The sequence below is a fragment of the Scyliorhinus canicula genome, chromosome 15 (genome assembly GCF_902713615.1).
Source record: "Scyliorhinus canicula chromosome 15, sScyCan1.1, whole genome shotgun sequence".
NCBI classification, from domain to species: Eukaryota; Metazoa; Chordata; class Chondrichthyes; order Carcharhiniformes; family Scyliorhinidae; genus Scyliorhinus; species Scyliorhinus canicula.
Window position 1 is genome coordinate 25,111,553 of NC_052160.1, and position 10,873 is coordinate 25,122,425.

The window sequence follows — 10,873 nt, forward strand, 5'->3', positions numbered from 1 at the left end:
CAACAAGCAGTAAATGCACAATTATGCTTGAAAAGGAATAATATTTACCTTGCATACTGACACAGGCAATCACTAAAAGGGCTAAGATAATTGCAGCCAAAAGAACAAGCAAGACTATGAGATAGCTTGGGAGGAATCCCCCTCCTTTACAATCAAACTGGTCCCTATTAGTTAAGTACAGGACCAGGATTCCAATCCACCTGTAAACAAAAAGGGATATGGGGTTAGTCAACTTCCCAACACTTTTAAATAATGGACACTTTCTTAGTCAAAGTCTAAAGACCTACTTTAAATCTACCCACTGCAAGCAGGTGTGAACAGTGATGGTTTCAAGGGAATACAGACAAAATCAAGTCCATGTTTAATTACATGCTCATTCTTTCACAGAACCTGGGTAGACTGAATAAAACTACAGTAAGAAGTCTCTTGCAACACCAAGTTAAAGTCCAACAGATTTGTTGCAAAGTTTATTATAGTCAAATAGGAATTCCTATGGCACTTGCACCAAAGTCTCTTAAGTCCAACCAATTTCATCTTGAAATTCTAATTACTCTCCCCTTGTTCTGCAGCATTTCCAAGCTCAATTTCCTTTCCTTGATTTTGTATAAGTTGCCCTTGTCTTGGATTCCCTTTTGGTTTTATATTTTCTGCTGGACATTTTTTGTTGTTGCTCTGCGTTATTTCCTTCATGTGTGTCTTCAATCTCAACCTTTACGCTCGGCCTCTCTGGACTGTTGCTTGTTGACCCCTCTCCGCACTTAATAAGAATCTTTATTGTCACAAGTAGGCTTACATTAACACTGCAATGAAGTTAGTGAAAAGCCCTGTGAACACATTACTGCTTTGCAAATTGTAACCATGTTTATATGATGACAGGGCTGCACAACACCCAATGGCACTTCTTGCATTTCCTGGGTGTCAACACTAATATGTCTGCTCTATGAAAGCAGGATCTATGTACCATTTAATGAGACAGGCATCTCAGTTATCACATTTAATGTAAAAGAAAGATTTGCATTGATGTTGCAAACGTCATGCCCTCAGGTCATCCTAAGCACTGCACTCACAATGAAGTACTCTTTTGAAATGTGTGGTCAATGTTACAATGTGGGAAACTTGGCGGCAAATTTGCAAAACGCCAAGTCCCACAAGCACAATGTGATACTTGGTTTATAGTAACAATGACTGAGGGACTAATATTGACCAGAGCGCTTGGGAGAATACCTCTGTTCTTCTTCGAAATGGTGCCACCGGAGCTATTAAAATATCATTTAAAAGTCACACCCTTTGACAAAGCGGGATGGGCTTTGAATAATAATAATCTTTATTAGTGTCACACATAAGCTTACATTAACACTGCAATGAAGTTACTGTGTAGTCGCCTGTTCGGGTACACATAGAGAGAGTTCAGAATGTCCAATTCACCTAACAAGGACATCTTTCGGGACTTGTGGGAGGAAACTGGAAACCCAGAGGAAACCCACGCAGACACGGGGAGAACATTCAGACCGGTCAGCACAGACAGTGACCCAAGCCGGGAATCAAACCCGGATCCCTGGCGCTGTGAAGCAACAATGCTAACCACTGTGCTACCATGCCACCCATACATTGAATACAAGTTCAGACAGAGAAAACATCAAGTGCACAGGATCTGACAATTTTATTATTGTTAATCACCTTACCACATTCAACTCATTCCCAACATTGTCAACCTGTAACAAGACATTGAGGGATAGGGGTCCATAAATGGGGTGACAAATAAATCCAAATCGTCCTTCTATGCTGTCAACAAAAAAATGCTTTAGGCCACTTCAAAACTGACTTCTTTGTTGCAAAATCCAGATGGTAGATTACTCCTGCTGAACAAGGTGGGGAAGTGTTAATCATGCAGGAAACTCAAGAAAAAAGGGAAGATGGTGCAATAAAACTATTTATTCACCTATTGCAAGATCCTTCTTGATGAAAAGGACAGATCTTAAAAAAAAGGCATTTGCCACAAGTTTTTGTTTCCAATTTTTAATGGAATTTTAGTATAAATATCCATCAATATTACAATTTTGCTCATCATACAGGCTTGCGGTTTCGACTTCTGAAATGAGTCAGAAACAGTCAGATTTTAGTTCAGATAACCACTTCCTTCTGGCTTCTTGTACACTCGCCACTGCCATTGACACACAGCTGGCAGCCCTAAGCTCTGGAATTCCCTCTACACCGCTTTACCTCTTTCCTCTTCATTTAAAACACCCCTTAAAACTTAACTCTTTGACCTTGCTTATGATTCTCTTCTCTAATATCTCATGTGGAGCAGCAACACATTTTGGTTTATGACATGGCTGTGAAACACCATGGGACATTTTAACCTAAAGGTGTCAGTTATATAAATTCAAGTTGCTGCTGTCTCTCATGCATTGTTATGATGGTCTTTGATTGGCCAGCTATGAAACAGGGCCATTAGGCCGCTTGACTAACATCATGGAGGTCAAGAGCTCAAATCGCCCCAAAGGACGGTCCATTAAATGTAACCTGTTATCCTTCTTTAACGTTCCAGGATGGGCAATACATGTTGCTCACATCACAACAATACAAATCGAAGGGGTCGTTCTGCCAGTAATAGTCACTGAAATATATTGATTTCCTCAAGCCTGAGACCAGGTCACACTTTAACCTGAATAAAGAGAGAAATAGCCTTCAGCCTCTGAGCGAAACACTGGTGGGATGGCCTTCCCCCTACCTGAAGGAGCTGCTGGACGAGGGGTGGGGGGATTTGGGGACCCAGAAGATCTGGAGGGCCGGGGAGAGGGGGAGCTTTATCTGCGGGGCCGGGGAAGGTGGTTGGTCTGTGGGGTCTGCGGGGCTAGGGATGGGGGGGGGGGGGGGGGGGGGGGGGGGGGGGGGTGTCTACGGGGCCAGGGGAGTGGGAGGGAGGTCTGCGGGGCCTGGGGAGGGAGGAGGGGTTTGCAGGGCCAGGGGAGGGAGGGGGGTCGGCGGGGCCAGGCGAGCCGGACATGGCTCTGCGCGGCCAGGGGACAGGGGGGCTGCGGGGCCAGGCGATGGGGGAGTGTGAGGATGGGGGGGGGGGGGGGGGGGGGAGGAGGGGGGTCTGTGGGGCCAGGGGATGGGGGGGGGGGTCTGTGGGGCCAGGCGAGCCGGACATGGCTCTGCGCGGCCAGGGGGTCTGCGGGGCCAGGCAACGGGGAGTGAGGATGGGGGGGGGGGTCTGTGGGGCCAGGGGAGGGAGGGGGGTCTGTGGGGTCCGGGGGGGGGAGGAGAGAGAAAGAGTCTGTGGGGTGTGGGGGGTTGGGCCTGTGGGGTGCGGGGGGGGTTGGGCCTGTGGGGTGCGGGGGGGGGGTTGGGTCCGTGGGGGGGTTGGGTGCGTGGGGGGGTTGGGTGCGTGGGGGGGTTGGGTGCGTGGGGGGGTTGGGTCCGTGGGGGGGTTGGGTCCGTGGGGGGGTTGGGTCCGTGGGGTGCTGGGGGGGTTGGGTCCGTGGGGTGCGGGGGTGGGTCCGTGGGGGGTTTCAGTCTGTGCAGTGCGGGTGTGTTGGGTCCGGGGGGTGCGGGGGGGTTGGGTCCGTGGGGTGCGGGGGGGGGTTGGGTCCGTGGGGTGCGTTGTTTGGGGTTTGGCGTACCGTGGGGCGGGGGGGGGGGGGGGGGGGTGTTTGGGTCTTGGGGCAGGGGGGTTGGGTTCTGTGGTGTTCGGGGGAGGGGTCTGCGGGCGCTAGGGTATGGGGGGGGGGGGGGGGTGTCTTGCCACGGCCAGGGACAGTGGTGTACGGGGGGGACGGGGAACCGACTGGAGTCTGGGGTGAGGGGGAGGGGGGTTACTGCGGAGTCGGGGGGGTCTGCGTGGTGAGTACCGGGGGGGGGGGGGGGAGGGGGAGGGGAGAGGGAGGTCTGTGGAGTCCCGGGGGGGGGGGGGTGTCTGCGGAGTCCGGGGGGTCTGGCGGAGTCCGGCGGGGGGGGGGGGGTCTGCGGAGTCCGGGGGGGGGGGGTCTGTGGAGTGCCCGGGGGGGGGGGGGGGGTCTGCGGAGTCCGGGCGGGGGGGGTCTCTGCGGGGGAAGTCCGGGGGGGGGGGGGGTCGCGGAGTCCGGGGGGGGGGGGGGGTCTGCAGAGTACGGGGTCTGCGGAGGTCAGGGGGGGGGGGGGGGGTCTGCAGAGTCCGGGGTCTGCGGAGTCCGGGGGGGGGGGGGGGGGGTCTGCGGAAGTTCCGGGGGGGGGGGGTCTGCGGAGTCCGGGGGGGGGGTCTGCGGAGTCCGGGGGGGGAGGGGGGTCTACGGAGTCGGGGGGGGGTCTACGGAGTCCGGGGGGGGGGGGGGGTCTACGGAGTCCGGGGGGGGGGGGTCTGCGGAGTCCGGGGGGAGGGGGGTCTGCGGAGTCGGGGGTCTGTGGAGTCGGGGGGGAGAGGTCTGTGGAGTCGGGGGGGGGGGGGTCTGTGGAGTCGGGGGGGGGGTCTGCGGAGTCGGGGGGGGGGGTCTGCGGAGAGTCGGGGGGGGTATTGTAGAGTCGGGGGGGGGTCTGTGGAGTCGGGGGGGGGTCTGTGGAGTCGGGGGGGGGTCTGTGGAGTCGGGGGGGGGGGGGGTGTCTGCGGAGTCCGGGGGGTCTGCGGAGTTCGGGGGGGGGGTCTGTGGAGACAGGGGGGGGGGTGGGGTCTGCGGAGTCGGGGGGGGAGGGGTCTGCGGAGTCCGGGGGGGGGGGTTCTGCGGAGTCCGGGGGGGGGGGGGGGGGGTCTGCAGAGTCGGGGTCTGCGGAGTCCGGGGGGGGGGGGGGTCTGCAGAGTCCGGGGTCTGCGGAGTCCGGGGGGGGGGGGGGGTCTGCGGAGTCCGGGGGGTGGGTCTGCGGAGTCCGGGGGGGGGTCTGCGGAGTCCGGGGGGGAGGGGGGTCTACGGAGTCCGGGGGGGGGGTCTACGGAGTCCGGGGGGGGGGGGTCTACGGAGTCCGGGGGGGGGGGGTCTGCGGAGTCCGGGGGGAGGGGGGTCTGCGGAAGTCCGGGGGTTCTGTGGAGTCGTGGGGAGAGGTCTGTGGAGTCGGTGGGGGGGTCTTCGGGAGTCGGGGGGGGGGTCTCGGACGTCGGGGGGGGGTCTGTAGAGTCGGGTGTGGGGTCTGTGGAGTCGGGGGTGGGTCGGTTGTGGAGTCGGGGGGGAGTGTCTGCGGAGTCCGGGGGTCTCTGCGGATGTCCGGGGGGGGGGGTCTGCGGAGTCCGGGGGGGGGGGGTCTGCGGAGTCCGGGGGGGGGGGGGGGGTCTGCGGAGTCCGGGGGGGGGGGGGGTCCTGCGGAGTCCGGGGGGGGGGGGTCTGCGGAGTCCGGGGGGGGGGGGTCTCTGCGGAGTCCGGGGGGGGGGTCTGCGGAGTCCGGGGGGGGGGGTCTGCGGAGTCCGGGGGTGGGGGGTCTGCAGTAGTCCGGGGTCTGCGGAGTCCGGGGGGTGTCTGCAGAGTCCGGGGTCTGCGGAGTCGGGGGGGGGGGGGGGGGGGGGGTCTGCGGAGTCCGGGGGGGGGGTCTGCGGAGTACGGGGGGGGGTCTGCGGAGTCCGGGGGGGAGGGGGGTCTACGGAGTCCGGGGGGGGGGTCTACGGAGTCCGGGGGGGGGGGGTCTACGGAGTCCGGGGGGGGGTCTGCGGAGTCCGGGGGGTCTGCGGAGTCCGGGGGTCTGTGGAGTCGGGGGGAGAGGTCTGTGGAGTCGGGGGGGGGGGTCTGCGGAGTCGGGGGGGGGGGGTCTGCGGAGTCGGGGAGGGGGTCTGTAGAGTCGGGGAGGGGGGTCTGTAGAGTCGGGGAGGGGGTCTGTAGAGTCGGGGGGGGGTCTGTGGAGTCGGGGGGGGGTCTGTGGAGTCGGGGGGGGGGTCTGTGGAGTCGGGGGGGGGGTCTGTGGAGTCGGGGGGGGGGGTCTGTGGAGTCGGGGGGGGGTCTGTGGAGTCGGGGGGGGGTCTGTGGAGTCGGGGGGGGGTCTGTGGAGTCGGGGGGGGGGGTCTGTGGAGTCGGGGGGGGGTCTGTGGAGGCGGGGGGGGGTCTGTGGAGTCGGGGGGGGGTCTGTGGAGTCGGGGGGGGGTCTGTGGAGTCGGGGGGGGTCTGTGGAGTCGGGGGGGGTCTGTGGAGTCGGGGGGGGGGGTCTGTGGAGGCAGGGGGGGTCTGTGGAGTCGGGGGGGGGTCTGTGGAGTCCGGGGGGGGGTTTGTGGAGTCGGGGGGGGTCTGTGGAGTCGGGGGGGGGGTCTGTGGAGTCGGGGGGGGTCTGTGGAGTCGGGGGGGTCTGTGGAGTCGGGGGGGGTCTGTGGAGTCGGGGGGGGGTCTGTGGAGTAGGGGGGGTCTGTGGAGTCGGGGGGGTCTGAGGAGTCGGAGGGGGGTCTGTGGAGTCGGGAGGCGGGGGGGGGTCTGTGGAGTCGGGAGGCGGGGGGGGGTCTGTGGAGTCGGGAGGCGGGGGGGGTCTGTGGAGTCGGGAGGCGGGGGGGTCTGTGGAGTCGGGAGGCGGGGGGGTCTGTGGAGTCGGGAGGGGGGGGTCTGTGGAGTCGCGGGGGGGGGGGGTCTGTGGGGTCCGGGGGGGGGGGGGGTCTCTGTGGGGTCGGGGGGGGGGGGGGGGTCTGTGGGGTACGGGGGGGGGGGGGTCTGTGGGGTCCGGGGGGGGGGTCTGTGGGGTTCCGGGGGGGGGGTTTGTGGGGTTCCGGGGGGGGGGGGGGTCTGTGGGGTTCCGGGGGGGGGGGGGGTCTGTGGGGTTCCGGGGGGGGGGGGTCTGTGGGGTTCCGGGGGGGGGGGGGGTCTGTGGGGTTCCGGGGGGGGGGGGGGTCAGTACTTACCATAAAACCCGCAGCAGCAGCTCGAAGGCCACGGGAAACACCAGGTCATCGCTGCCCAGAGTCCAGCGCCTGCCGAAGGCCACCAACCCCGGCATCTCCCTGGTTTCCTCCGCCTCCCCAACTAACGGGCCAGATCACTGAGAGCCCCAGGAGGCGGGGCCCGGTCACGGAGAGCCCCGGGAGGCGGGGCCCGGTCACGGAGAGCCCCGGGAGGCGGGGCCCGGTCACGGAGAGCCCCGGGAGGCGGGGCCCGGTCACGGAGAGTCCCGGGAGGCGGGGCCCGGTCACGGAGAGCCCCGGGAGGCGGGGCCCGGTCACGGAGAGTCCCGGGAGGCGGGGCCCGGTCACGGAGAGCCCGGGGGGCGGGGCCCGGTCACGGAGAGCCCCGGGAGGCGGGGCCCGGTCACGGAGAGCCCCGGGAGGCGGGGCCCGGTCACGGAGAGTCCCGGGAGGCGGGGCCCGGTCACGGAGAGCCCCGGGAGGCGGGGCCCGGTTACGGGCAGAGGCGGAGCGGCGCCGCCATTGTCGACCCGCCCACAACAAACCCCCTCCCGCAACCCGCGCGCCGCTCAAAGGTTCCGCTCTCAGCTCTGTCCGGCCCCCAATACGCTGAGGTCCTCCTGTGATCACTGCAAAAACAAGCATTTACCGCGAAAACAAGAACCCTTTATAGAGTTCTGTTTTAAATGACTAAATGCCCGGTTCCATTCTTATCTATCTGATCGAAGCCTGAAACTCTTGACCTCTTCTTGCTCCATAACCATGACCTCCAGCACCTGCCTTTTGCCACATCATCAGTTTTCACATGGATACTGACAACATCCAGATGTCTCACCACCACATTGCTCAATGCCATGGCCTCATGGTCTTCAACGATCAAACTGATTATCTGACATCAGTTTGACGAGGATGAGGAGAAATTGGATGTTGGGAAGACTAAAGGCATTGTTTTCAATCTTCACTCCAAACTGTTCCCTGGCTACCAACTGGCAAGTGTCTGAGCCTAAACCAGACTGTTCACACCCTTGGTGGCATATTTGATCTGATATGCACTTTCAACTAAGGTTGCCCATTCCACTTCCATAACATGGTCATAACAATGCAGCATTTTCCCAATAACTTTTGTCTGGCGGCACAGTAGTCTGCATGTTCTCCCTGTGTCTGCATGGGTTTCCTCCGGGTGCTCCAGTTCCCTCCCACAAGTCCCAAAAGATGTGCTTGTTAGCTGAATTGGACATTCTGAATTCTCCCTCAGTGTACCCGAACAGGCACCGGAGTGTGGCGACTAGGGGATTTTCACATTAACTTCATTGCAGTGTTAATGTAAGCATATCTGTGACACTAATAATGATTCTTAGCCTCCATCTCAGCTCATCTGCTGATGAAACTTTCGTCCATCCCTTTGTTACCTCTAGATTTAAGTATTCCAATGGTGGTCTCCAACATTACCCTCTGTAATTACCCTCTGTAATTTTGAGGTCAACCCAAATGGCTCTGCTGCCTGTGTCCTAACTTGCACTATGTTCCGCCCAAAGATCACCCCAGTGCTCACTGACCTACATTGATCCCTAGTCAAGCAACATCTTGGTTTAAAAATTCTCATCCTTGTTTTCAAATCCCTGCAATCCCTCACTATCTCAGTAATCTCCTCCAGCTCCATAGCCCCCCTCAGATACCTGTGTTTGTCTTATTCTGACATGAATATCCCTGGTTTTAATCACTGACCCCCCCCCCCCCCCCCCCCCCCCCCCCCCCCCCGTTTTAGGTTTTCCTTTGGGGTCTTGGTCTATTTTGTCTTATTTGCTCGTGCCGGCACCAGCAGTGCCCAAAGCCCTGTAACTCGCTCTATTAGTGTGCCAGTTGGTATGGAACTTTCCGCCCGGCAGGGGGGGCTGGGGGGGGGGGGGGGGGGGGGTGGCTGCTGGTGCCCCTCCCCGAACCAGGTGGTTTGACCTTGGCCAGCCCTCATTTTGTCCTAGGACCCTTCGTCCCTGCCAAAGGGCCCTGTCTTAGTGGCCTTGTTCTTGGATCCCCATTGTCTATTCCGGCTGTCCTCATCACCCCCTTCTCCTACCCTCCCACCTCTTCCTGTGCTTTGGTGTCCTGTTGGACCCTCACTCTATTAGTTGTTGGCTTCAAACAGGTCCTAGAACAAACTGGTGAAAGGTTTTCACGTTGTGTGCAAACCCTCCTCTTACCCTCAGAGGGTGAATTAGATTTTCTCCGGGTGGAGAAATTCCAACGGGTCAGCCAGTCATTTTCACAGTCTGTACCCTCCCCGCCAGTGATAGCGGGAGCATGTCCCATCTCTTAAAGTCCTCTTTCATTTGTTCTACGAGCTGTGACAGGTTTAACTTGTGCAGTGCCTCTCATTCCCGGGCCACCTGGATTCCCAGATATTGAAAGCTCCTTCCTACCATTCTAAACGGCAGCTCTCCCAGTCTCCTGCACTCTTGCCTGGATCGTCAATATCTCGCTTTTCCGGTGGCCGAGTTTCCGCTATTGCCGCCAAGGGGGGTTCAGGATAGGGTGCTCTCATGGACGTGGTCAGCGAGGGTAGGATCTCTGCAATTTATCAGGTGATGCAGGAGGGGGAGGAGGCCTCGGTGGAGGAGCTGAAAGCAAAGTGGGAGGAGGAGTTGGGGGAGGAGATTGACGAGGGGACGTGGGCAGACGCCCTGGGAAGGGTGAATTCCTCCTCTTCTTGCGCACGGCTTAGTCTAATCCAGCTAAAGGTGCTGCATAGGGCACATATGACTGGGACCAGGCTGAGCCGGTTCTTTGGGGGTGAGGACAGGTGTTCGGGGAGCCAAACGAATCACACCCACATGTTCTGGGCATGTCCGGCGTTGGAGGGTTTCTGGAAGGGGGGTGGCGGGGACCTTGTCCAGGGTGGTTGGTTCCAGGGTGGAACCGGGCTGGGGGCTCGCTATTTTTGGGGTAGCATCGGAGCCGGGAGTGCAGGAGGCGAGAGAGGCCGGTATTCTGGCCTTTGCGTCCCTAGTAGCCCGGCGCAGGATTCTTTTACAGTGAAGGGACGCGAAGCCCCCGAGCCCAGAATCCTGGATCAGCGACATGGCTGGGTTCATTAAACTGAAGAGGTCAAGTTTGCCCTGAGGGGTTCGGTGCAAGGGTTCTTCTGGCGGTGGCAGCCTTTTCTTGATTTCCTGGCGGAGCATTAGAGGGTGGTCAACTTCAGCAGCAACCGGGGGGGGGGGGCTATGGGTTCGTTATGGGGGCTTGTTCTTATGGTTCTATGTTTATTATTCTTTCTTGTTGTTAATTTATTGTTTTTTGTATTGGGGAGGTGGGGTTATTGATTTTCTCTTTTCGTTGTTGGGATAAAATTTGAATAAAAATTATTATTTTTTTAAATCTCGCTTTTCCCCATGTTCAATTTAAACCCCGAAAAATTACCAAATTCCCCGAGGATCCACATAACTTCCCCCATCCCCTATAATCTGATTTCTTAACTGTATGACTGCAGTTCACCACTCATTCCATAGATCACACTACGTCAATTTACACTGATCAAAGAACAAAGAACAATACAGCACAGGAACAGGCCCTTCGGCCCTCCAAGCCTGCAACGGTCATGATATCAACCTTGGTCAAAACCCTCAGCACTTCCTTGTGCCGTATCCCTCTATACCCATCCTATACCCTCTATACCCTCTATATATCCCTCTATACCCATCCTGGGCAGCACGGTAGCATTGTGGTTAGCATAGATGCTTCACAGCTCCAGGATCCCAGGTTCAGTTCCCGGCTGGGTCACTGTCTGTGCGGAGTCTGCACGTCCTCCCCGTGTGTGCGTGGGTTTCCTCCGGGTGCTCCGGTTTCCTCCCACAGTCCAAAGATGTGCGGGTTAGGTGGATTGGCCATGCTAAATTGCCCGTAGTGTCCTAAAAAAGTAGGGGGGGGGGGGGGGGAGGTGTTGGATATAGGGGTATAGGGTGGATACGTGGGTTTGAGTAGGGTGATCATTGCTCGGCACAACATCGAGGGCTGAAGGGCCTGTTCTGTGCTGTACTGTTCTATGTTCTATGTTATACGTGTTTGTCAAGATGCCTTTTAAACAGCGTTAATGTTTCTGCT

At 59.1% G+C, this 10,873-nt stretch overlaps 1 protein-coding gene across 1 annotated transcript in view; it reads right to left on the reverse strand.

Annotated features, from left to right (window-relative positions):
* daglb (diacylglycerol lipase, beta) overlaps positions 1–7,100 on the reverse strand; it is a 43,142-nt gene extending 36,042 nt beyond the window's left edge. Inside the window, exons 1-2 of the mRNA XM_038820404.1 lie at positions 6,776–7,100; positions 49–200 (exon numbers count right to left, since the gene is read on the reverse strand). Coding sequence (XP_038676332.1) covers positions 49–200; positions 6,776–6,870 — 247 coding nt within the window. The 5' untranslated portion in view covers positions 6,871–7,100. The remainder of the gene's footprint in view (positions 1–48; positions 201–6,775) is intronic.
* Positions 7,101–10,873: the final 3,773 nt, after the last annotated feature.